Below are 27,444 nucleotides of genomic sequence, written 5' to 3'. Positions count from 1 at the left end.
AGGCCATAAGAGTAAACAAAATGGAAACCCACTTAAAGACTCTCCCTCTCCCTTTTCTGATCACCTTTCATCTTCCTGTGTCCCATCACCCCTTCCCTTCTCTTTTTCTACTTCCTTCTTTTCTTGCATTCACTGTCAGGAAGGGCCGGCACCGAAGGGCCAGTTCAGCACAACACGACGCCGGCAGAGACTGGCAGCTGCAGTGGCTACAACAGTGAGTGGATTTAAAAATCAAGGGATAGCTCTAAGGATGGGACGCTGTGTAACTTGATTGTGTAATAAGCTTATGAAAATGTTTCTTGCACTTTTTGGAGGTGTCCATGCTACCCCCTTTCAGCTGAGTTTCTTAGAAGTGGTCAGGCCCAACACAAATGTGTTCCATAAATGTGGGTCTGAGCTTGTGTACATGGTACATGTCCCTCCTCCTTTATGTAAGTGCAAGTGACAGACTCGGGCCCTGCACGCAGTAAGTCTTTGACAGACTATACAGAATAGAAGAAAAAGATCAAATTATGTTAAAAGATGTTGTGACAGTTATAGCAAGACAATAGAACTAAGGAGATTTGTTACAAATAACCATGAAATTATAAAATTTCCTGATATTTCTATAAGTAGCATGAGGTTAGCCTTTTCATTTGAGGCACTTTCTGTTTATGTTCCATAATCCCAAAAAGTCATATTACTACCTCAGTGTCTGTATGTAGTTTTGCTAATTCTCTAAATCTTTGTCAGAAAATAGGGAGCTATGAAATCAGCACCGGGGCTGGGAATTAGTTGTGGGAAGTCCTGTTTGTGAACTTGAATTGCCATCAAGAGGATATCTTCAGCTGCTGCTTTATCAAGAAAGTACTCATTAGGAAGGCCCAATATAGGCATTTGTACTAATCCCTCAACAGATAAGTACAACAGCTAGATAGGGAGGACTGTTCAGCTAAAGATTGAAGTGAGCTTTAATGCAAACTCCTTACCTATCCCAAGCAGCAAATGTCTTCACCAGGCTGAAGTATTCCAGGATCTGCTGTTCCAGGCCAAAGCTAAAATCCCCTAGATCTGACATAGTTTCTGGTTAAGCCTATCTATCTTGAGCTTCTGCTACCTGAACCACAAACTCAGCTCTTTTAAAACATACAAGACACATCAGTGTTTCTCCAGCTTTGAAATTAACTAATCTAAATTCATTCCTCTGTAATCAGTTGATGCTGAATGCGTGCTCTGTAATTGGTTGCTGTGTTGGTCTGTCTGCCTAGCACAGAAATCTGCCTGATTCCCAGTTTACAGGGCTGAGCGGTGTTGGTGGGAGGCTCTAACCAGAAGGCTCAGCAGTAAACAGCTTTGGCAAGGGCTGTACTCCTTACCTAGGGAGTGCTTCAGTAGACAAATGCAGCTGGACTGCAGTTGGAAGGCACTAAGAGAACAGGGAATTGCTGAGATGTTGCCTGCAGATCGAGTGAGGACCTGTTGAGGGAGGTTCTGGAGGAGCTGGAGAAAATACAGGCGGAAGGAAAGCTAAAGGCACCAAAATGACTCTGCGGCTGTTGCAGTGTTCCTGGCCATGGCCTGTTCTTCCTGGCTGATGCACAAAATGGTTGTTTCTCCCAGACAGTGAAGCTGTGTGCATGGACTGCGGGATACAGAATTGTATCAGCTAAATGCACAGCAGAAAGAGGTTTTCCTTACAACCCACTCGGCCAGGAACAGTCTGTTCCTACGTGAACACGTAATTCTCAGGAAGGTGATGGATGAGTGGGTACAACACCTCTGGTGTAAAGCAGGAAGTTGGGACAAGGTTCATCTGAGGTTATGTCTAGAAGTATCTGTATGGAGAAAACTAGAGGGATGGATCAATAAGCTAAATATTTTTTCAAAAACCTTCAAAACAGCAATAATAAAAAACAACCAAAAAGAGTATAAGTAGTAAAGTCAGGATCAAGTCACCATGAATACAGAGAGAAAGCACAGCCATGTAAGGAAAAAAGGGGAAGAGAAGTATATTGGCAGTGTTTCCTGGACTGTTGCCTATTCAAGAAAATGAAAATGGCTGTTGTGGGTTTTTTTCATCTGTTATGGAAAGTAGCTTGGAAACTTTTCTAAAAAAGTTCATGTCAATCAACAGTTCAGTATTTTTGGCTCTTGAATTTAAAGCAGTCAGCAAGGCTACTTGTCTCTGTTATGTGAATGTATATTTCTTGCAAGTAGTGTGCAAGTAGTGTTTTGTAGAACACATAAATTCCATTTCTAGGGCTTAATTGAAAATAGTAATTTTTTTTTCAATAAACATAATTGCAGAAACCTTTCTTTTCAGCCTGGCCAGCTGAGTTTGAGGCAGAAATGGTGGATCTAAAGCAGATCTCTTCAGCTAGATTCGAGAGTGACTAAAGAGCCCCCCTGCATGTGTGGGCAGCCTGCCTGCAGCTCTGTCAGTCCCTGTGGGTCTGGGGAGCCTTCCCCATCACCACAGGCATGTGGGGCTGGGGGCATTCTCCCTCAAGCTCTGACTTTATAGCTGGTGTCAGCTTCTTTCCTGCCTTCTGGATGATCTGAAGGGTTCCCATGGGTGTACCCATACACACAGGTACAGTGTAGATACCTACTTCGCCCTTCTGGAGCCACCTGGAGCAGTTGAAGCTTTGTGATGCTCCCAGCCAGAAAGTTCTGGAAACATGCTCTCCCATTTAAGAAGGGGAAAGGTTTTGGAAAATAAATTTGAAATTAACCTACATTTAGCCACAGTAGTCCATTAACCTAATGTTAGGCTGGGGTCTTGAGACAGGCAACCCGATAATTGTGAAGAAGGTAAAGGGTAAAATACCCAGTATGAATAGAAGGAATTTTTTCTACATCTTCTGTTAACAAATTCTTCTTGATGTGAGGCTAAAATGAGGTCCAATAAAAACAATATATACTTTGTTGATATAGCTGGAAATCAAAATAAATGAGAGCAGGAATAAAGTTTATATGAGATAGATGCCATAGAGTTACTATTTAATGTACTATATGTGTCTGGAAACCAAGAAAGAACAGCGTGGAAAATGTATTTCAAAGAGTATGCTCATGAGTGGAATGATTAATAGATCCAACAGGATTTGAGGATTTTGAGGGTTTAATTGGAAAATCAGAACCTAAACCTAAAATGTGCATTGATATCAGTTTTTACAGGAAGGAATTGATAAAACTGCTCCCTGATCTAATCAAATAACAAAGTACCGAGTTTAACCACTGATGACAGTGTTTCTAGAAGTCATCTGTTGATAATAATTCTTAGTAATATGACTTTTTATGTTATCTTCTGCTCTTTATCATGCCTTGGAAGAGACATTTTATATTTTGGCCCCATTTTTCATATTTGAATGATTACATTGGGCTGCAGTGTGAAAATTCTTGATTTACACATTTGATCAATCTAATGAAATTAAATAGATTTAATGTACTAAACAGTATTTGATACATTAAATAGTGGCTAATATTTAAGTGACAAAATGTAGTTCTGCATGTCTTTCTGTTGCATTTACAGTTGAAAATTGTGTTCTTGGCCTGATTTTCATATAAATGCGTGTAAATGGTAAATTAAAGTAAAATACAAAATCCTCTTGCACACACATCACTTATACAGCAGTGGAAGCCATACAGTGCATATGTAGCACACAGGAAACTGCTCAGTACATGATAAATGTAGATATAACTTAGAAAGTCTTGCATGTACTTTTTTTTTATTACTGTACCTGAAAAGTAGAAGAGAAAGCGAAGTGGCAAGATAATAAACTAAATTCTTTGCTCGATCTTACTAAACTGTAGCTCTCTGCATTTATTTGAGGTCCATGTATTTTAAATGAAAATCAGGTGGAGTTCTGATTTTATTTTGTTGTTATTGTTTGTTTGTTTAGTTAAAAAGAAAAGAGACTGTATGCTTCTTCCCTCTTTATAATTGCTAGTATAGTGAGTTTCAACTGAAGATTTATGAATAGTTTTGGAAAACTTCAATGATATATCAGATAATATTATATCCTATTTCTAGATCTCTGGAGGAACTTTCATACTTCAAATGTTGGTATTGCAATAACAGACTCATCTACAATTACTCTCAAATGTCCAAATATAAAGGAGCACGTCTTGTGGTTCAATTTTCCAGTAATCTTCTAAGCATTAGGAAATCATCCATTTTTTGTAAACGTTAGAATTTAAATACTCCATCATTAGCTGTTAGCTGTGTATTTAGGTCTTCTTTTTTCTATTTCAGTGAAAAAATCCAAGAGAAGTCTGCATCAGCTGTGTTGAGATTTAGGAGAGTAAGAAGTTACATGTTCACTCTTGCCATATTCTTCACATTGTGAACTAAGTCTTTTGTTTTGCTTCAACAGAGTCAGAAGTTTGGTTACACCTTATGCAACAATTCTTCGCTGTTTCTCGCTGTAGGTCCCTTTCAGTGCTACAATGTCACCCGTTCGATTGCATTCATCCAACCCCAACCTTTGTGCAGACATTGAATTTCAGGCTCCCCCAAGCCATGTGACAGACCCTCTGGAGTGCTCTACCGAGTACATGAAGCTTCAAGAAGAATTCTGCTTGATGGCACAAAAAGGTAGCTGGAGATGCCAAGCCTTTCCTGTAATGTGCTTCTCTGTTGTGCTTCTTTATTGCCCTCACTTAGTTATGGCCAGGGCTTTCATCTACGTTGGGTGATACTGTATAAGAGTTTTTAGCTGTTCAGGTGGCTTACAAAAAGGCAGTATATATTATCCTTCTTATATTTTCCATGCATGTCATAAATGTAGAAATAAGTAAACTCTGAAATTGTTTTCCAAGTCTTCTGAACTGCTTTCTCCATTCTGTAAATATGTGACTGAATTTGCAAACATCTTTTTTCCTCAACAAAATGCATTGTTTCTCCCCAAAGATGATTCAGAATGTAACTGCTGCACATAATCCTGTGAATTCATTTTTGTGCAATGTTTTCTGTGTCAATGGAATCAATGGAAAAAGAGCTTATTACAGGAATGTACTTTTGAGTTGCAATTTTATTGCCAGTAAGTGAATGGTCCTACAAACTGAAAAATACCATTTTAAAAAGGTTTTCCTGTCAGTTTGCTGTTCTATAACTAGCATAGAAAAAATGTGAGACTGACATCTTAAAAAATTCAAAACCAGTCTAAAGACCAAGTGATCCTCTTTATTAGTACAATATTAAGTCTAGCAGAACTGATGTTTCTTTTCCTCTGAAAAGTACAAATAAAAACCAGAAAGAAAATAACACATATTGGACACAATTTTTCCAAATATGCACCTTTCCATATGAATATGCTCAGATGAGATATGTGTGAACATACATACAGCGCATTGCAATTGCAAGCTGTAAGTGTTTGTACTTTATTTGGCATGGATTACTTGAAGTTCAGGCTGTTGTTTCAAATGTCCATTACTATGGGATGGAAGTCTCACTTTATGTCTATATTGCTGAAATATTGTGAGATGTCAATATGATTTCTGTAGCCAAGAAAATACCTGTTTTGTTTTTTTCTTTTTGCTTAGTGCATTCTCTTTTGAAGTCTGCCTTTAACAGCATAGCTATAGAGAAGGAGAAGCTTAAACAGATTGTTTCAGAGCAGGATCTTACAGGCCACAATGCTCAAATAGCTCACCTCAGACAGTCCCTCTCTCAGGTATGTTCTTGATTTGATTTCAAGCACATCTATCTTACCTGGTGCACTATTTCTTTTGTATTTTGGCCATTTCCTTTCACCTCAAAGGAGCCAAGAAAAAGCCAAGTTCTCAGCCAGAACTATGGCATATTCTGTTATGATGTAGATCTAACCTCACTGCATGTGGAGATGAAGGATATCATTTGTGTAAGCATGTATCTGTTATGGTTTTCCAAAGTAAAGAAAAAGGATCAAATGTTTTTATACAGATGCTAGATGTCTTTCTTGGAGCTGTTCCAGCACAGCCAAGGGAATACTTTTGTTTTTGTAATTAAGTTTTTAATTTTGACCATATATTGTCAGGTTTGTTTTATATGTTAGTGTCTCTAAATGCAAAAGGAATCCTGGGTTGCAATATTGTCACGGATAAATTGGATTTCCAGATACAGACCTGTTAACTCTCAGCATCTCTCCCACTTAAACCAAAGCAAAAAATATAATTTGCTTTAGTGGGGGAGAAGAAATTAGCAACAATAAGTCCTCAGGTTGCTAAATAACTCAATTTTTCAAAATTCAAATTTCAAAATTTCATTCAGGTTGCTAAATAACTCAATTTTTCAAAATTCATTTGAAACCTCAAAATCAAGGAAGCATAAAAGCATTTTCTGGATTGTTGTGGAGGACTACATCTGCATGAAGTATGAGCAGATGTTTAAAGACAAACCTTTCTATAGATGCAGATGCATATCATGTTATGCAGATTGATTTCTGTGCATTGTGATTAAAATGAGTTAGGAGCAAGAGGTATTCTGGTTATTGACACAAATTTATTTAAGACCTGTGGATATTTATTAGCAACTTGCATGAAACAGGGAATCATGTTTTCTTCTTGGTCCTGGTATCCAACATTAGTTTAAAAGTCACTGTCACACATTAGTTCACAGTCCCAGTGGAGAGGAAGTGGAAAATTAACTGTGACTGGGTTTGTCCAGTCTCGTGACCAGGTTTGAGCTGTTGAAGAAGCTACTGTCAGGCTGCTGTTAGTCATTACCTTCCCTCTCTGAGGGATGTCAACTAGGAATATGCCCAGACCATTTCAGAACAAAGCAAAATTGGGTAATTTAAACTGTTCAATGACAGTTTAAGCTTACCGATTTTCCTTTGGTCTTTCTTTGTTTTAGTACATTTGAGCAATCTATTCCTCAATCTGCACTAGGGAGAGACAGAAGAAGGTTCTTACTCCATTGTAACAATCCTTTTCTACTGAAACAAAATGTCTCTCTGTTCTTCTTTTCTATAATCCTCAGTGCTGAGGATATATTAAGGTTAAGTCAGCCATGTTCTAGATATGTAGCATATTATACTTCTGGATTTCAGAATCTTGCACACTAGTCTTTCCAAGCAACAGATAATACATTATATATGCACCCAAATTTATAATCTAGGTTGGACTTTAAAATAGAAGAAAAATCAGCAGATACCAGACACCAGTGGAATTCTGTTGGTATTTGTGATACTGTAGTGGATCACTAGTTCGAAATAAGTACAAAGGCAAGCCTATAAAATTGATCTGGGTGGGTAGACAATGATACTAGCAATTATGTTGGTTTTACTGGAAAGGAAGCAATTTCTATTTGTAGCCTCTGAGTGCGGATAACCTTGACTCAGAAGAGGCTGTACAGTTGTAAACCAGCAATTGCCTCTTTGGGCATTTTGTGGATAGTTCCCATGTATTGTTCTGCAGTTTCACTCTGTTGCTGCATTCACTCCCCATTTCCATAATGTACATAACTCACCAGTACACCTGCCAAAGAGCTCTCTGAAGAACTGAGGTAGAATGCCAGTGTTGCATTGTGGGAGAACATCTATCCCCTTGTCTCCTGAAAAACAGTGAAGGCAATGTAACCAAAGATGAAATCATGTTAGAGAGGATCTCAAAATAAGTATGTCCCTATAAATGAAAGAAAGGAGGTTCTGTGATTTTTTTAGGAAATTGCTGGAAAGAAGCTTTTTTTCTTATTATTTTTTGCTTTTTTTTTTTATTCCTTTTTTTTTTTAATGTTTACATTTTAATTTTAAATGAAATGTGCAATTTTTATTTTAAGGCTCTCAACCAGAATGCTGAACTAAGGAGTCGCTTGAACAGAATACATTCAGAATCTGTTATTTGTGATCAGGTTGTCAGTGTAAATATTATCCCTAGTCCTGATGAGGTAAGACTTTGGCCTTTAATGGATTTAGAGTACAAACAAACCTTGCTAATTCTCACTAAATAGCTGAAACACACCTAAAAAATTATTGAACTTTTCAGACTGGCAAATGTTCAAACATAGAAAAAGTCAGGTTATATTTCCTTACCTAGAATAAAACTTCAGTCTTTTGTTTTCCATACGTCAGACATGAAAAACTCAGCTTGGTCTCTTTAGTGGAACAGAGAAGGACTCCAGTTTTGGAATATTAATTGTTGGCTGTGGGAATTAGTGAGGTTTTACTGCATTTGAATGTATCACACAGTAGCTAACCAATTCTGTATCTTAGTTTCTTGCTAAATCGACAGAACAATTAATTACTTAATGACCTGATTTTGCAAGTGTCTAAAGGGCCTCACATTTAGAATTTTGAGTGGTACTGTTAAAATAAAAAGGTTCAGTCCATGAACTATGCACTGCGCTAATATTTTTTGCAACATCTAGTTTTTCTTATTTTGCTTTCCTTAGTCAACAGATTAACAAACATTTGTATTAATAACAGTGAGCTTCCCTCATGACAAATCTGAATTTGTGGACTATATTATATTACAATTAGTGTGGTCACTTTGGCAAACATTCTGCTTGCATTTTACAAAAATGTTTTTGATTTGTCATTTCCACTATTTTTTTTTCTATGCATATGCCATTTCAATTAACATAGTTTTGTCTCCTAGTTATTTCTGGCAACAAGCAAAAAAGGTAAAATTGTTTCTGTTTATTTGTTTTCTGAAAATGTCTGAACAATTTTTCCAAGAATCCAACATGTGGGAGGCTAGCAACAGAACATAGAAGTGAAATGGTGCCACAGCACAGCAATCTACAGTGAAGTTCTGGGCATGACCTTCTCTTCTGTTCTGTATTTTTTGTTGGTTAGCTGTTCCTTTTTCATTTGTTCATCGTTGTCTTGGTAGAAGTAAGCCTGACTGAAGAAATTTTTTAAAGTTTCCAGATCTCTCATTCACTTATCTTACTTGTTTTATATATATCTCTATAATCTTACAGCACATAGATAATGCCTGTGTAAGGGTCTTTTTCAGGTAGGAGCATGTGTATTTTTCCAAGTCCCTCTAGTTTATGTGAAACCTCAAAATTTTGGTCACTTCCTGTTACTGTTATGATTATGGTGAAATGAGCCTCTGTTTTCATTATAAGCAAGCATTAAGCATCACAGTCCATCTACAATCTTATCAGACCTAATGAAAAAAAAGGGGTTTTGACCTCTTGGCATGCTTTGCTTTTTTGGGATGTTTTGTTAGTGGTTTTTGAGGTAACTGTATAGAATAATTCTACAGAATTAAGATGTCAACAAAACCATATGCAGGAGTTCTGGAATAAGATTATAACGGGGATTGTGTTGCAATCTGAAGAGTTAACCATTTTTAAAAGGGCTTCAGTAGTTTCATCTGTATTATCTCCCAGGAGCAACATGCTGTATGAATTAATGGATTAAGTCCAAGATCTATTTCCCTTCACAACAACAGATCCTGTGGTAAAATGGTACAAGGAGAGCATCTTAATTTTTTCTTAATGTGACAGCCTGCAGGGTAACACTGATCTGATGTTCCACCCATCGCTAGCAGGAAGAGAAGGTTATATTTCACTGTTTTAGCCTGCTGCACTACTGACATCAACATAGCACAGTTTTGAATCCTTGACTTTGTGGTTACATTTCTTTATAATAAACTGTAGAGTTTATTTTAGTAGTATTGGGTCAGTGTTAATGGCATAATGCAAATGAGATTTGGAGTATAAACATAGAATAAAAGCCCATAAAAATGCATATTATAGCTATCCTCCTAAATATTCAAGCATTTCAAACATTGTTACTAAACTGGTTCACAAGGTCATTTATTTGGAAAGTAACTTATAACTCCCAGACCTTATAAATCTTTATAATTAAATTTTAGTTGTATCAAAACTAGCTCCCAGTGATGTAATTTGTTATAACCAAAGGTGATTTAATCTGAAATTCATGGTCGAACACGTCTGACACAATCCAGCTATTGTCCACAAAATCAATCCTCTGCATAGAGAACTAGATCTGCAATTTCATGCTGCTAAAACTTGGCAGTAGATGCTGGGTAGGCCTCAAATGAAGACATGTATCTCACTGTTCAAAATGCACTTTATTTTGTCATCCTCAATGTCATCTGTTAGGTACACACAAAGTCCTACTAAAATGCTGGTTTTACTTTCTGCGCTTGTATTTGTCATAGAAATCTTATTCAGGTGATTTAACCCTTCTACACGTATTTCTTTAATATTAGAAATAATACTTTTGCTTCTCTGTGCTTTATTTACAGACGGGTGAACAAATTCATGTCAGTTTGCCACTGTCTCAGCAAGTTTCTAATGAAAGCAGGCTCTCTATGTCTGAATCTGTTTCAGAGTTCTTTGACGCACAGGAAGTGCTTCTATCTGCCAGCTCGTCAGAAAACGAGGTAGGCTGTGACAGCATGTGGCAGCTCTGCTGCTGGACAGAGTTAGGTAGTGCTACCACTAGTGAATTTTTCTTTATTTTTAGTAATGTTACTTAGAATAAAAAGGTATCAAAATTGGTAAAGTGTAGATAAACAAACCTGAGATCACATAAAGAGGTGCAGGAGTTCCCTGAAGTGTAAAACTGAGCTGAAATTAGTTGTGTCAGTAATTTATGTTCAGTACATGTCCTTTCCAGGCTATGGCAGTTCCACCTAAGGATGACATAGACAGTTACAGCTGACTCTGCAGTCAATTAAATTTAGATTTTCAAATATTCTTCAAAAAAATCTTCTACTACATATGTATATAAAGTTATTCTCTGTAATAAGAGAAATATACAAAAAAATAATATTTCTTGAAAAAACAGTTGTGTAAAACAAATTTTAAAAATATTCTTAATGCTGATGAGATTTTTTGCTTTGCAAAATGATAGATCGAAGTTTACAGAATTTGTTTGCTGAAACGTAAGTCACGTTTCATTGTTTGGTTCTTTATAAATAGCACAAATCTGATTATCTCTTCTCACCTCCCATCCCTAGCGCATTATGTTATCAATTTTTTTTTCATCCCTGATCTTACTTGAAGCCACCTTTTGCAGATCTCATGTCTGTATTTGGATAATAAGGAATTCAGAAACGTGAGCACAACGTAGCACTTTGTTTTGACAACATTGGCACTTATGGACAGATTGAAACATTCAGTTCATTTAGCTAATAGTTCTAATTGGATAGAGATTGGTTTTTTTAATATTTGTTCTTCAGTTAACTTTCTGTCTGTTTTGTCTGTATATTTTATATGTATTTGAGTTAATGGATATTTTACTTATGTTTTAGGCTTCTGATGATGAATCTTATATCAGTGATGTGAGTGACAATATATCTGAGGACAACACCAGTGTTGCAGACAACATTTCTCGGCAAAGTATACTGTGTTTCAAACTTTGGGAAATTACGGTGGTTATGTTCATGTACCAGAATTACTGCATGTCAATAGAAGACCAACTCAGCTGAAAAGAATAAAGTTGGGCTTGCTTGTTCTGGCAGTGATTTGGTTGAATGGAGAACTCTGTTTTTCTTAGTCTGGTGCTTTCTTATGACAATATTTTTCTTCCCTTCCCAGTTCTTAATGGTGAGCTGACAGGAGGCGCATTCAGAAATGGACGGAGGACTTGTCTCCCAGCTCCCAGCCCAGACACCAGTAACATCAATCTGTGGAATATTTTGAGAAATAACATTGGCAAAGATCTTTCCAAAGTATCCATGCCAGTTGAGCTAAATGAACCTCTGAATACCTTGCAACATCTTTGTGAAGAGCTGGAATACAGTGAACTCTTGGACAAGGCTGCTGAAACAGATAATCCTTATGAACGCATGGTAATGTATTTAGTGTAGCACTTCTTCTGTCTGTGTTAAAAAGGGAGCTGTTGAGTGGGGTCTATGTAGGGTCTTCTCTTTCCCCTCCTGGTCACAGAAAACAGCCCTCCCTGCTGGGTCAGAAAAGTGCTGTGAACAGTTACAGGTGGTAGGTTTGATCTTAACAAGGCTGTGGGATTTTTCTTGACCTTAAACCAAGTCCTGCAGTTGTAACTCATTTATTTAAGATTGATATCATGCTCCATGACTGTAGATGTAGGCATTGGCAGTTTCTAGCTCTGCAGCATCCTTTCCTGGCTTTTAGTGATCAAATCCAGCAGCCTTCAAGAGTTAATCAAGTCTATGGCTGCCTTATGATCAATATAGGTGTGAATAAGATGTCCTCCCAGGCAGTTTCTAAGAGAGAAGTTTCAAAACACCAGAACAAAGTTTGCCTGGGCAGCCTAACTTCAGCTCCCCTGTAAGTCTGTTTTGTTTTTTTTACTGACAGCCAGCAGCCTGTGCTCAGCTCTCAGGGTGCTTTGATCTGTCATGTCTCCTTTTCCTCAGAAGATGCAGGGAAAGGCTGTAAGGGAAAGTTGGCAGCGTTGTTGCTGAACATATCTGCTGTTCCCTGGTAGGGGCTGGCAGCACTGTGGATAACTGGGAGAAGAGAGGTTGCCTTTGGTGTTACACAATCGCACACTCAAGTCCCTGAACTGCTGTGTTCACAAGGCCTGCAGGAGAGTGAGGCATCCTAAACACTGAAGAAGTTGAACCTATTTTGAGAAATGGAGTTGAATTATTCACCATCATATTCTGTTTTCATACAAGACTCAGGAGGTGATCATAGTGGGTCCCTTCCAACTCACAGCATTCTGTGATTCTGTCCCTCACAAAAGGAAGGAGATTCTGTAAGGAGTGGGCAGTATTGTAAGGAGTAAAGCAGACTGATTACTGCCTTTGTTGAAAAGTTTGGTAGGTCAGTATTGAAGTAGCAGGGAGAATTCAGGAAGGAAAAGCCATGGTGCAACTGAAAGCTTCCTTGGAAATGTGGATTCAATACCCTTCTCTGCTACAGATGCCTACTGCAGTACTTGGGAGTACAAGCCAAACTTTTAAACAGCACCTCTAAAAATGCAAACGGCACTTGAGCTGAGGCATATGGGACTACTTGGAAAAAAACTGAATACCCAAAGCTTGTATCAGGAATGCTGTGAATATGTTACTACGTGTTCACTGTTCTCTGAAAGATCAGGACTTTGCTGTCTTCAATAAGCATCCAAAAGTTGTGGAAACCTTTTTTTTCCACATTGCTCTCTGGATGAAGGATAGTAAACTCTTTCATTTCTCTCCAGTGTCTTATAGTTAAATTGAAAAGGAAGTTGAAATTAATCTGAAAACAGTTTTAGAAGAATTAAGGTTTTTACTGTTGAAGAAAATCCTGTGAAAACAGTGTTAATTTTGTTGAGGCTGCATTTCTGAATAATACAAAATGAATAGAGTATGGAGCACCCATTACACAGTGGGAAGAAAACAAAGCGCATAAAACCTCACATGAAGGCTGTGTCCTCACTAGCAGGAGGAGAGGGGAACCTGGTTAATGTTTGCCCCACTGGTAGCATATTGCCAATAGCTGACTCATTTTTATCCCTGTATTGTTTTTCTGAAGTTTTGTTTGGACTTCTGACTGGCTGATGTGATTTTTTTAAAAACTCTGCAAATGTGACCTGTAAACTAAATAACCATGGCATGCCACTTCACTTATTACTCCCTGTCAGGCCTGGCTGAGAGATTATTAAATTGTGGTTGTACATTGGCTGTTAAGGTTGCATATGTATGGAAGATTTGGAGATAGCTCTGGACTAAGGACATCCTCAGGGGGAACTGTTTATGTTTGACACTAAATAAAATAGTTCCCATAGGAAAATGGTATGTGATCTTGTAATTAGAAGTTATTACATAATATTTATTTACAGGAAGAAGGACTAGAGCTGGGTCTGTTTTAGGTCACTAATGATAAGTCTGGTCAAAGGCAGAAAAACTGTGTCATGTGCAGGTTGTCATTTTAAGGGAGTGTTGAAAGACTGAATGAGGCCATGAAGAAAAAGAAATTGTATCAACAGAAGAAATAAAGTTTATACTGGTTCTGGCTGGGATGCATGGCTTCACTCTCAGGCATGCTTCATTAATCCAGTTGTCACTGAGCAAAATGAGTTATGTGGTACCACACAGTGATGGCACATACACAAGAATGTCTGCCTATTTCCATGTTCTGGTCTGTATTTTTACAGGTTCTCATAGCTGCCTTTGCAGCATCAGGCTATGCCTCTACGTACTTTAGAGCAGGAAGCAAGCCATTTAACCCAGTGCTTGGTGAAACTTATGAATGTATTAGAGAAGACAAAGGATTTCGATTTTTCTCAGAGCAGGTAAACCTTGTTTCTAGCTAGACACTCCTGTTTAGATTTCTATTTTTTGTTCTTCATTTTATAGAATCATCTCATTTTTTCTTTCTACTTAGAATGGTTTGCTTTCTTAGAAGTAAATAAATATTGTTAATATGAGTGGACTTCATTAAAGGCTAGAAGGAATACATCTTTATAGTAATCACTAGGAACTGTTTAAAGTACAATCACTTGAGTTGTATCTGTTTTCATAACAACATGAACTATTTAGTATTTTCATATTGCAATAAAAATTGTACTGTCTTAGGAGTGAAAATTAAATGTTTTTGACTCAACCAAACTGTGTTTCAGGTTAGCCACCATCCTCCCATTTCGGCCTGTCACTGTGAATCGAAAAACTTTGTGTTTTGGCAAGGTATACTTTTTAATTCAAAAGCATAACTCCTTTTTTATTGTCAAGTAAAAACTTTGTAAAAGCTGAGCTTTGCATTTGCAACTTACTCAGAATTTCTATACTTATTATTTTGAAGTGACGTATTATAAACTGATGATCTATTTTACTCCAAATTCTCATTAACAATGGGCAAACATGCTACAATTTCCCCTGTCACTTGCAGCCTGTTTCTACTCTCCCATTTAAAAGGTTTTTACCAATAAAATTACTATTTCTTACAAACAGTTCTTTTTACAGTTGAAAAAAAATTACTCTTTCTTTCCTTGTACCTACTGGTGTATGCCTTTAATTTGTATTGAATGTTTGCACAAGACATTTGACAATTATGCAGCACAGACACAATTCTTAATTAAACTTACATTCAGTTTTTCTGACCTAATGTAATTTTCTAGTATTTTTTTCTTAATATTTTCATGGCAAATTCATACTATCTACTGCCCTGTAGAATTGGGTAGTCCTGTACAGATGATCTGGTGCCACACAAATCAGTGCAAGGGGAAGACCTTGGTCATTTCAATTTTTTAAGTATTTCACTATTATATTCAGATATCAGGTGGAAAAACAAATTCTGGGGGAAATCAATGGAAATTCTGCCTGTTGGGACCTTGAATGTGACTCTTCCAAAGTAAGCTACTCTCCTCTTGTTTTCAACCTTGTGTGCATTCCAGTCTGTGCTGCCTTGTGAATGGGTTGGGGTAAGCAGACATCACGTGGATTGTACTGGTGAGAGTTGGTGCCCAGCTCTAATCGCTCCTTAGTGTTCAGGTGGGGCCACTGGAATATTTTTGAGCCTGAAGATCCATTTTTGGTTTTGGAAGAAAAATATGCACTCTAGAATGTGATGGAGAGAGGGGGATAGAAATGTTTTGGGAGACAGAACCCATGTTTTTTATGTACAGCAGTGATGAGCTGTTCAGAACAAGGCTGCAATGCAGGACTGTCAGCAGCTGGTGCTGTCCTAAGGCTCTCAGTCCTAAGGCTGCTGAGTGTTCCCTCAGAACAACCAGGCCATGAAAGGTCTTTTTTCAAAATGTGGATAAAATAAAATATATTCTTCGTTCTTTGTATGAAGATGGTTTGGCAGAGTAATGAGAAGCAGTAGCTTCACCACCAGTGAGACTAGTTGCAGCTTGTAAATCCTAAGAATATGCAAGGATTGAGTACTTTAAATATGTCTTCTGGTTTTGTCGTGGTGTTCTTTCTCCTGTACATTGCAGCCAGCCTTTCTTTCTGCCTCTACCAGTATAGCATCACTTCACCTATTTATCCATCTCATAAAATTGAAGTAAATGCACTCTGGAGCAGCTTTGTCTTCTGTCTGCATGCCTTCCCCTAAACTCTGAAGGAGAATGTGCTTTGCATAATAGAATTATCTGGTTTTATTATCTTGTCTGATGTTAGAGATGCAACTGGATAGTTGTTACAAAGGCAAAGGGATGATGTGCCAATGTGCTTCTGGCTTCCTATTTCCTTTCCTTGATCTCCTTCTCATATTTATTTTGTTGTATTTGTGATTTAGATACATTTTCTGCTAATAGTCTCAATTCAGCCTTAAGTTGATCTTTGGGTCACTGTCCTGCCCCTATAGGAATTGTGGCCAAAGCACTTCATGCTCTGAGGACAGTGAATAGGCCATGCAGGGCTTCAGTGTGTTTATTTGTGGTTTATAGCACCTTTCTGTAGTTCTGTGCCCTGGAGCTTAGGTGAGCTTCTCTGAGGAGGATTAGTGATGTAACCAGATACAGGACTTTGTCATCTATGCTGCTGTTTTTGGGCAGTGTGGTTTGTTTTTACAATTAAGGAGCAATGTTTTACTTTTTTGTCAGTAATGATCATGATGAATAGATGTTACCAACTACTTCTTAATCTGTTCTTAGGTATGGAGATTACTATGTCTGGAACAAAGTCACTACTTGCATACATAATATTCTTAGTGGAAGGAGATGGATAGAGCACTATGGAGAGATAACTATCAGAAACACAAAAAGCAGTGTTTGTATTTGTAAACTCACTTTTGTCAAGGTAACATATGGATGTTAATATATATCTTATATTAATATAACTGTATAATTTAAGGGTGCATCAAGCTGTTTCTTCACTATTCCTGAAGTCCATATTCCACATTTTATCTTTTATTCCTTTTATCAGTATTCATAAAATGTAAATTGTCAAATGAGAATGCTATGTCAATTAGTATGATTCTATTCCACTGAACACTTGAGATCAGTGTGTTCCATTGCTATATAGCTGTGTGCTGTTGCTGGTTTTTGATTAAAAATGAAATGTCAGTTTCTTTTTTTATATTAACACAATGAAAACACAAAGTCACTGTACACTACCATGCCATTTTGCTTCTCCTTCTACTAGAATTTGTTGGTCAATATTTTATCTCTTTACATTATGTATTGATTGCTGCTTTGGTTAATATCCAAGCAAGGACCATATATAAAAACAGAAGTTTATGTAGCTATGTTACTATCAAGTATTTTCCCTAAAAATAAATTTGTCTGCACATTGCAACAAAAGACATTGATACCATTTTAGTGTTAGCAATGGGGAGTTAACATAAATCTGAAATTTGTGTTTTGTTGGATAATCTGAGAATAGGCAACTGGCTCTTGGATGAAGGTGTAAGAGCTAAATGTGTCTAAGAAAAGCAAAACAGAGAAACAGAAAGAAACAACACGTAATACTGGCTGAATGTCTTCCCTGCTGCATACAGTAGTGTTCAGCACCCATGAAAGGATTCCCATACAAGTACAAGTATATTCAATACCTCCTCATGTAGGAAGAGGAGTGCTAGCCGGCTCTGACAGGCAAAGGGTCATTTTTGCAGAATTGTGTGGGATTTGGGTTAATGATTGACAATGTAGTTCCCAGATGTGCAGTTAATTTAAATGCTTTGATGTCAAAACCACATTGCAAATTATGCAGTGTTTCTCCTATACTAAATCAGTTAGTGTTAGGACCATAGGATTTTCGAATTCTGGTATTCTTAGTTCCAGGTGAGCCGCTCCAACACAGAATTTGGACAGTTGGCACTATGTGCCAAGATAGATTCATTATGTGTATTGGTACAATGGGTTGTTGGAAAAGCAGTGTGAGATAGTAATTCTTGGTTAAACTTGCAGGTGAACTACTGGAATTCAAATGTAAATGAGGTGCAGGGTGTTGTGATAGATCAAGAAGGGAAGGTGGTTCACCGTCTTTTTGGAAAGTGGCATGAAGGCCTCTATTGTGGGGTTGCACCTTCAGCCAAATGCATATGGAGGCCAGGTAAGAAGCTTGTAAAAAATTCTGGAAGGTGTGAAGCTGTTTTAGCCTACATTTTAAATACACAAAATAATACTAGAGAAATTACAATCCCTGTCTAGACAAACAACAGTTTGCATGGTTTTATAATAATGGTAAATGGAAATGTTCTTACAGGGCATAATCTTTTACATCTCAGTCTGACTCCTGGTCAGATGTGCTGGGACCTTGGGGTCAACAGAACAATAAAATTAAGAAGAAAATTTGGCATCTGAGCTGGCCTGTCTGCATTCTGACAGAGAGCAGGGTAACTTTTTTGGATTCACCAAATAGGGGTTTATTGAATTTGTTGTACTAAAGCTTTATTAGTCTAAAGGATTGGTCTTCAGAGATGGTGAACACCTGGGACTTTCAGGATCTGAGTTCAACTTGCTGCTTGCTTAGAGGTCTGAGGTTGAATTAGTCATCCTTTGCACCTGTATCTTTCATACATGCATTATCCAGGAATTATTGTTCTTAGAATTTTAAATCCTACTTTTTATTTTTTGGTATTTTGAACCCTACTTTGCACCCTGCTCTCTTCAATGTCTGTTCTGACTCCTTGTAGTGTCGAATCAGTCTGTGAGTGTGTGCTGAGTTCCAAAATGAACTCCAAAGATCAGTTAAGGTTAGGTTTTAGACAGACATTTGATAGGCCCACTTTCTGGGGAACAGGAAACTGTTTTTAATTTGAAAAGCTTGAAATCATTAGTTTTTATTTAAAACAGGAGGAAGATCATAAAAGCTTTGAGTCTATTAACAGGTAATTACAATCTCTGCAGGATAAGCAGTTGATATTAATATTTAGTGAATTTTGTTTCATTTAGAGAATAGCTTTTGATGCTTTTTAATTGTAAGAGTAAAATATTTTAACTATTTTTCTGTTAAAAGTTTATAAATGAATGAATCTCTTGCATATTTAGAGTAATAGCTTAAAAGCTTTTTTCTTTGTCTTATGTGTTCAGGCTCCATGCCAACCAATTATGAGCGTTATTACGGCTTCACAAGGTTTGCTATTGAGCTCAATGAATTAGATCCTTTACTGAAAGATCTTCTTCCTGCAACAGATGCACGATTCAGGCCAGATCAAAGGCAAGAATGCTTATTTATACATTTAATATTTGGTGGGCTCAAGGCTGAGTTTGGCTGAGTCTTGAATTTTGTCTGTATCTTCACTGCAGTCTGAATTAAGCTGTGGAAGATTCTGCTAGTAGAGGAGATAGTCAGGATTGCACTCAAATTTCTGCTTAGCCCAGCTGAGGGAAATTAGAAAGCTTTTTGTTGATGCCATAGAGCTATAGTGCAACCTTGGGGCCGATTCCTCATGACAAACTGGAAAACAGGCTCTGAAATGCCGTGCACTTCTGCTGTGGATGGAAGCAACACTAATTCCTTCCAAATTCTCAGTTCACAATCAATCCTTCAGTGTTTGTGATATGCTGAAGTTGCTGAACAAAGCGTGTGCCTGAGGCTGTAGGTCAGGTACACGTAGCTGGGGAGTTGTGTCTCAGGCTAGATCTGAAAGTACAACACTGACAACACACTTGGCTTTTGCTTGCCTTTTGTGATGATTGGTGCTGGAAAATCCCTTGGACTAGACACTGTGTGATTGTTATACAGCCTGCTGTTATTCCTACAGGCTTCTGGAGGAAGGAAATATAGAAGCAGCAGCATCTGAGAAACAAAGAATAGAGGAACTCCAGAGAGCTCGGAGGCGGTACATGGAAGAAAACGGCATTGAATATGTACCCAAGTTTTTTAAGTGAGTCTTTTCATTTGAGTAGCAAGTCTCTGTTTTCCATCGTGTAACTGGATGAAGTACTACAAGAATTACCACCAACACAGACTGATAATTATAAAAGCATGGAAGGTTGCAGTTTTAATAAGGTAGTAAGATATCTGATACTTGCTTCTCTGAAGTAATGTTTACACAGTTAAGCTTCATAATTGAATGATCATTTTCTCATAATGGGCTTCAGCTATACAAGCCTTCCTGCTGAAGTGGAATTAGAAGTATAATATTAGGATCTAAGATTTGACTAGGGGCATTTTAAAGTCATTGCATAGACAAGTAATACCATGTGACCTGAACAGCAACATCATACATATATATAACATGTATATATAAATGTATATGTATACATTTGAAATGCATTTATTTTTGAATGAAGGTGTTTCTTTATTGGCTGTTTTTTAATTAAGCATTCTTCTGAAACAAGGATTAGTCATGCCAAGTAGCCTTATGTGTAACATGGGGAATCAAAAGTGAAAAGACTGAATGTGCATGACGCAGTTGTAGCATAATATAAGCAAAATGCAGAGACAAAAAATAAATGGTTAAAGGCTTACATTCTGTAAGCTATATCTACTGGATAATCCTCTTCATATAATCAGAATCTGTAGTGAACAAAGGGATTTTAGGTGGCTCTGAGACCTGCTCTTACAGATCAAACAACAGATTTTCAGTCTCGGCTGTCTTCTCTGTCTTCTGCTTTTGATAAAAGTAGAGGTTGATTTTTGTTTTTAAATTCCTGTCTGTTCTTGTCTCCTTTAGAAATATGAAATTTGATTTAATATTGCAGTAGAACAGAGAAGTGTGGAATTTGATTTTATATAACATAAGACCAATATCTAAGGTAAAAACTTTTTTCATCTCTTTATCTCTCTTTTTTTTTTCCCTTTCTACAGAAAAGTTATTGACGCTAATCAAAGAGAAGCCTGGGTTACCAATGAAACCTACTGGGAACTGCGAAAAGATCCTGGCTTTAGTAAAGTAGACATTCCTGTACTCTGGTAAACTGAGAATGTAGACCTAGTAAACATATCACTCTGAAGAAAAAAAAATAACTATGCACAATATGTTTCTTATATCTAAGCGTGGTTTGTGGGTCTACAGAAAAACCATATCATATGCATTTATATTCATCTTTATAATGGACTTTTGGAAGTGCATTAGACCAGGCCCCTGACCACTTCTGGATCTTTCTAATTTTGCAGCAGCCATCAAAACTAAAAAAAAAAAAAAGAAAAAAAAAAAAGAAAAAAAGGAAACAGAAACCTTTTAAAGTTTCATACGCTGAAAATTCAGAAATAAAGAAGCAGATGAGATATCCAAAGTCACTCAGAAGAGGTGGTAAGCGCAAAACTGCAACCGGTGCTTTAAACAGACATTAAGAGTAATACAATTTAAATTAAAAAAAAAAAAAAAAAAGAAAAAATTCCATTTTGTTTCAACTATTTTTGTTAAAAACTCTTGGGTCACAACACTGTCATTTCTGGCTTCAGGTTAGTCCTTTGGTGTGATGTGCTTGGACTGGCCTTTGTCAAAAAGATATGCTTTTCTGGAAGCTGTTCCCATTCATATGCCATTGTTCATGCCTTAACAAAATATGAAGATGTACATTAAGTAATTTTAAAATATCTATGCTTAGGCTTGTGTGAAGGGCAGATTTTTAAAGCTCTAGGATTTTATCACAATATAAATACTGGAAGACCTGCATTATTTGAACTCAAAAGGTAACCAAACATCTAACTGTATTTCAGAGGTATGAGACCTACTGTACATGCTTTAGCTTTGGGATGCTGACTGTATAATCAGACTGAAAAGAAACTGCTAGCTGGTTGAATTTCAATTTTGGTGAATGCATATGAGTTGCTAGTCAGGAAGTTCATATTCTAAATGACTGATGCTGAGATGCAATCATCACATTTAGTACTGGCTGGACATAGACCTCTCAGTGAATCTCATTTTCCCCAAAGTGTTTATACAGTTAGAAATCCCTGAAGCTTTGCAACTGTGTTAAAAGCACAGAAAGATTTCATGTAAAGGTCTCTGGCTTCTCTCTAGAAGCAAGATAGTACTGTAAAAGCAACTGTTTTCTGCCACACACACTGTTTATTTTCCTGTCTCTGTTTTTTCCCCATCCACTTTTCTTATCTAAAATTATGTTTGAGAGTATGGCAGAGGCTCCCGTGTGTTATAGCTAACAACTTCGACTTGTGTTGCCAAAACAGCTTTTGTGCAAAATATACTTTACATTTTTTCATAAAGTGGTTCTATATTTTTTGATTAAAAACAAAGTCTCTTATGTGTTGCTAAGCCTCAGTTAATACAAGTGGGAGAAGACTTGGCACTTTCTATTTGAAAATCTCTGAAACATTAAACAGTAGGAGGGCAGATCTTAATAAAAGAAAAAAAAGTAATTTATTAGATAAGAGCTACATTCCATACATATGGTATGACCTAGTCTTCCATTTGTGCATGTGTTTCACATCCCACCACTGGTGATAGGTTAGATTTCATGCACAGACTCTGTATTCCTTTCTGCCCATACAGGACATACAATTTTTCTATTTAAGATTGATTCAGTCCTGAGATCAAAAATAAAATTACTAACTAGGTATGTGATCTGCCAGCAGAGCTGCTTGAACAGTTGTCAGTGCATTACCACACATCCCCAGCTCTCAGCCTGCTTCTTCCTTGTTCTGAGTCAGGTCCCTATACAACTGAGATTACTTTGGTTATTTAATATTCATTTAGACGTCCCTGTTGATCGTATAGCAGAGTAACTAGCAGGGCAACTAGCTGCTAATCAGTTCCAATTCCTTCACACACTTCTGTTATCAGAAAGAACTATGAAAGCCTACAGAAAATATTAAGCAGACTTTTTATGAATTGAGAATGCGCATGAATTTTTAATAAAATTTGGTATAAAAATCCCTGTGTAGATTAATGGGATTTCTTCCAAAGAAAATTTTAAGTTATTCAAAGAATGTTATCTTTCTCTTTCCTGGTTGAACCTAGTCTTATTTATTCTTATTTTAGTTCTGCAATTGTTAATATAAGAAAATAAAAATATATCAAAGTTGGTTTTTAAAATAATATTTGGTTAAGGTCATCCTGCTTGCTTTAACAATATTACACTAGGAATCAAATTGGCACATGGTATGTAAAATGGCAATTAATTATTCTGTGTAGTTTTCTTTAAAGCCAACTCTATTAAACATTTGCCCGTCTTTTGCTCCAGTCTTTGTGTGCAGTTCACCGTGATATGAGGAAGTATTATTTGTGTATGACTGCAAGCACATTTGAGGGACAGAACTGCATGTCTTCAAATCTTTAATTTAAATACAGAAAGGTCTTTAGTTTTGCAGCATTCTGGCAGTGCTCTGTGAATGCCATTATTTGCAATGCAAACTGAAACTTGGTGGACATTAAAAATGCTATCACTGAATTGTTTTTTACAATTGTTCATTTGAAAGAAAAATAATGCTAATGTTTCTAAAATCTAGAAAATCTAAGATATGCTATATCTTCCTATTGAAGGCACTTTATAAGCCAAGAGGATGTTAAATTAGTTACTTAGTAAGTAGAAAAGACACAAAATGATGCAACACAACATATTTACAGTCTATATCAGAAATGAAAAAGTTCAAGGAGGTGTACCATGAAGCAATTTCTCCTAGTGCAGAGTTCTCTGTATTCTGTGCAAAATCTGTTATTGCATTTTTCCTGTAACATTGGCAGACATCATGGAATATTTTGTGCTGTTTCTAAAGTGGATAGGTATGAGGGCTTCTATCCAAATTATAATTTTTAGTCAACTTGTGGCACTTCACAGCACTGAGTGAGAGGGGATGGTGAGTTTTCCCCATCCCCTGCCTGTGTAGTACAGAACTGAGTATCCCATGCTGCAAAGAGAGAGTGCACCACTGGTTGTTCTGCAGCCTGGCACCTTTTGTAAATGCTGGCTGGGCTGCTGCTCAGACATCACTTCCCAGCACAGGATTTTTCCTCTCCAGGAGCAGACCTTTTCACTTCTATTGAACCTCGTGAAGTGTTTCCTGGCCCAGTCTTCAAGTTGAGCAGTGTCCTTCTAGTTGCAGCTTTGCCATCTGGCATGCCATCTCATCCTCCTAATTTGATGTCATCTGTGAACTACTTACCATGTAGTCTTATGTCCTTGTCCAGGTCACTGGTGAGATGTTGATTGACATGGCCACAGAACTGACCCCTGCAGGGTTGTCCTCTTTGCTGGCTGCCAGCAGGGCATAAACCATTGATCACTGAGTGCCCTTGAAGCCTGGGATTCAAGCAGTTTTCAGCCCAACTCACTGCATTCATCCAGGCAATATTTCCTTTTGGAAGGCATGAAAAATACTATCCAACTCAGTTGATTTAATTGCTGTACGCTTGGTAAGTGTTGAAAATTAGTGTAAATCATTTGACACATAAAATTTTTTATGCAATTTAAGAAGTTCTTTCGCTTCAAGGACATATGCTTTTCTCCTGTGTTTTCTCAAAACACTTATTTCTGTATAAAAATACACAATACTTATGCTTTAGTTTCACAATAATGAGCTGTACTTTCTATTAATATTTTAAATATGTACCTTAATTTCTTCCTTGTTCTGGTACTTCAGATATGATAGGGTAATAGTAGCTATTTTCATCAAATGCAATGTCTTAAAAAGATTTAAATAGCTTTGTTCTTATTTTAGATTAGTATTATCAAGATGGCAAAGTTTTGGCATATTAGAAATTTTTATCTCACAGGAAAAGATTATTTGAGTTGATTTTCATGAAGTATCACTGTGATTAAAAAGTTATCTAGGCACCCATTCTAATTTTAGACAGGTGTGATTTGCATGAAAAAAACTTTTTTGTGTTTGGCTTTAAAAGTGCAGTTTCCAGTATAATGGTCTTTTCATCATACAAATCCTTATTTTTTTTTAATCCTTTTGAACTTCTGAGTAAGCCTGTATGGCACCTGTGGGTTTTATGTGAGTAGCACATGCCAGGCATATGTCCAGTACTGCAGTATGTAAACATGGCACAGTGTTGAAAGATATTATCCTTAATTCCCTACTGAGCACTGTCAGTGCTCTATGGAAACAAACTACACAAACCTTAAGGCAAACGAGGAGCCAGCACTGGTCCTGCCCCCACAGGCACCTGTGAGCCCCTTGCATCTGGGCCATGTCCTCTGTTCCCCATGGAGGGAATGAGATTTTCTCACCTCTCACCAGTGGAGCCCAGCACAATTGCAGTCTTACACTGAGCTTCTCCTTGAAAAATCAGAATTTTTAGAAATGCCCTGGAGGGGAGGAGAGGTTCACTTGCAATTGGACAATAACCAAGAGGGCTGAATATTTCCTGTTTTATTTATCCTCTCTTTTGCAAAACTTGCTCTCTCTGGTAAAGTCCTATTAGCATAGGGAAGGTTTGTGTGCTCTCCTTGTTTTACAGGATTTTAGACATTGTCTGGTGCAACAATAAACAATTTTACATGTGTTGTAATCTGAGGAATGAGCATTTTTAGATGTCATTAGTAATGATGGAGCTGCATAATTAAAGCAAAGGAGAGGTTTTCAGATTAAATCCATCTGAAAGTGCATTTGTATTCATATGCTAAAATGTTAGGAGGGGTTAAGCTAGAGAGTTTTGCCCACCTGGGGGAATAAGATTAATATTGACAAAAGTGTATCAGAAACACTGGAATGGCCTCACTGGTAACCATGTGTTATACCCAGAGCCATGAGAAAGCTCAGGAAATTTGCTATGTCATAACCACTTGGCAGCTGCTGGGGCTGAAAAACATTTCCTTGTTTTTTCTTTCTGTCTGTCATTAAGTAACAGTAATCAAAACTGAGTAAAACTTCAATTTACACTTCAGTGCATATATTGATATTTTCAAGGTATATTTAGTATAAAAAGAAGTATAATTTTCTACTTCTCCATTCCAGGTTACTTTTATGGTAATTTGGATAGCAGTCAGTATTTTCATGAAGAGAGGGTTTTCTTTTTTTCTTTTTTCTTTTTTCTTTTTTCTTTTTTCTTTTTTCTTTTTTTCTTTTTTCTTTTTTTCTTTTTCATGGAAGAATCTAGACTGTGTTAATAAAGGTATAATTATTCCTGGTGAGAGTGTCTCCATAGGCTCCATTACCACAGTGACTGGCACCCAGGAGAATGCTGCAAATCTGAGTAAGGTCAGAGAAATTGCACATTTACAGCAATTTATCCTATTTTTGTACTATATATTGTAAGGAATCTACTTACAAAAGCAAATTCATTATTTACTCTTAAACTAGGGTATGTAAAACCTTTATTCATTTGATTTAGTAGAAATGATATATTTCTTTCATTAAACTGAAAAGTATCTTTATAAAAGGATTTTTATACAGTTTCTTGCAAGTTTAAAAAGTAATATTGATGTATTTGTGTTTTATATACTGGCCTCCTACTTTGTCAAGTTTTGTGGCATTATAAACTCATTATCTCTAATTTTTTAATTTTTTTTTTTAACTTTCCTTGCAATCTTTGTCAAACCTCAGAAAAGAAAGGCAGGGATGCAGAGTGGTGAAACTAGTCACAGAAGCTTTGTCAGTGTGAGATGTAACAAAACAGGAAGTTTTCTAACTTGTAGGAATTAAACTGTCAGCAGAGCTGCTGAATTCATTTTAGTCTGGTTATCTTAATACCATTTTTCTTTCCACTGATCCATGACAGCATGAAGAAAAGGAATATTGGAGACATTTTCTCAGAATTAATGCTGAAGGTGAAGGGAAGTTTTTACTCCTTTCATAAATAAAAAAATGACTGTAGCCAGCATTTGTCTGAAGATGTCTTGGTAACTTAGACATGAAAGAGAGTTATATAGTCTGAATATATAATCAGCAGTGTTTAATATGTCCTTTCTGACCTGTGAATAATTCATTGAAGTATGGTAAAGCTACTTATTGGTACTCCTGGAGCAATGACTCAGATGTCTCCTGTCAAACACTAAAATGTATTTTCATATTGACTGCTGCTTTTAGTGGTCTGCATTAGTGAAAGAGGATATCTTATGCTAGTGTATAATGTCGCTGGCCCAGAACATTAGGCATGCAAAATGGGAAGAGGTGAGGAAGTTCCTTCAGAAACTCAGAAGTGGGTAAATTCTCTGAGAATCAAATTGCTTTGTTCTACAAGGGCAGAACACAGTGGCAAATATTCAACCAGAACTGTTCTTCACTGAGCTACTTGCTTCTTTCTGGCGCCAGTCGGTGTAGCTACACATTCAACGTCTTGTTCTGAAATTGCATCTCTTTTTAGGATTGTGCTTGTGTCCCAAGCGTTGCTTTATCATGTCCACCAAGAATAATCAGTGGTTGAGTCAGGACTGCACACTCAGATTTCTTGTCTAGTAGTCCTGTGCTGAATGCTCTCTCTTTCTTTGTTAAAGTCACCTGAACAAGGAATATTATAATAACATTAACATAGTGAATACAAGGTTAATCCTCAGTATTTTCCAGGGAAAGGAAAATTCAGGATAGTTTCTTTAACTATGTGGAAAAAATATAGATGGTATCTTCTATTATCGTTGTGTTTGCTTAATATTTTATAAAATATTTTGAGATTGGATCACACTAAATATATTTAAATTACTTTACCCCCTATCTTGAAGTTGACATTAAAAATTGTCATTCCAATTTGAGGTTAGAAATTAAGTCTGTTTAGTTTTTTAAATAAGTGCTACTTGTATTTTTTAGTAGTTGAGATACAGTATAACAAATTCACATCACAATAAATTTTCT

The 27,444-nt window shown here is 36.8% G+C and overlaps 1 protein-coding gene across 5 annotated transcripts in view; it reads left to right on the top strand.

Moving 5' to 3' along the window:
• The window catches only part of OSBPL6 (oxysterol binding protein like 6), a 46,941-nt gene extending 24,985 nt beyond the window's left edge, over window positions 1-21,956 (top strand). For 2 of the 5 annotated variants that reach the window (XM_053982912.1, XM_053982911.1), the window contains 14 exons: window positions 4,411-4,576; window positions 5,524-5,654; window positions 7,739-7,846; window positions 10,186-10,323; window positions 11,197-11,284; window positions 11,483-11,736; window positions 14,010-14,147; window positions 14,475-14,538; window positions 15,124-15,202; window positions 16,455-16,599; window positions 17,709-17,853; window positions 18,834-18,960; window positions 19,508-19,630; window positions 20,557-21,956. In XM_053982912.1, coding sequence (XP_053838887.1) covers window positions 4,411-4,576; window positions 5,524-5,654; window positions 7,739-7,846; window positions 10,186-10,323; window positions 11,197-11,284; window positions 11,483-11,736; window positions 14,010-14,147; window positions 14,475-14,538; window positions 15,124-15,202; window positions 16,455-16,599; window positions 17,709-17,853; window positions 18,834-18,960; window positions 19,508-19,630; window positions 20,557-20,665 — 1,815 coding nt within the window. In that variant the 3' untranslated portion in view covers window positions 20,666-21,956. Of the gene's footprint in view, window positions 1-139; window positions 215-4,410; window positions 4,577-5,523; window positions 5,655-7,738; window positions 7,847-10,185; window positions 10,324-11,196; window positions 11,285-11,482; window positions 11,737-14,009; window positions 14,148-14,474; window positions 14,539-15,123; window positions 15,203-16,454; window positions 16,600-17,708; window positions 17,854-18,833; window positions 18,961-19,507; window positions 19,631-20,556 lie in introns of all 5 variants that reach the window. The other 3 variants (XM_053982910.1, XM_053982909.1, XM_053982913.1) reach the window with 3 other exon arrangements.
• The last annotated feature ends 5,488 nt before the right edge of the window (window positions 21,957-27,444 follow it).

This window comes from Vidua macroura, chromosome 7 (assembly GCF_024509145.1).
Source record: "Vidua macroura isolate BioBank_ID:100142 chromosome 7, ASM2450914v1, whole genome shotgun sequence".
Lineage (NCBI taxonomy): Eukaryota > Metazoa > Chordata > Aves > Passeriformes > Viduidae > Vidua > Vidua macroura.
This window is presented reverse-complemented; position numbering and strand designations above follow the sequence as displayed.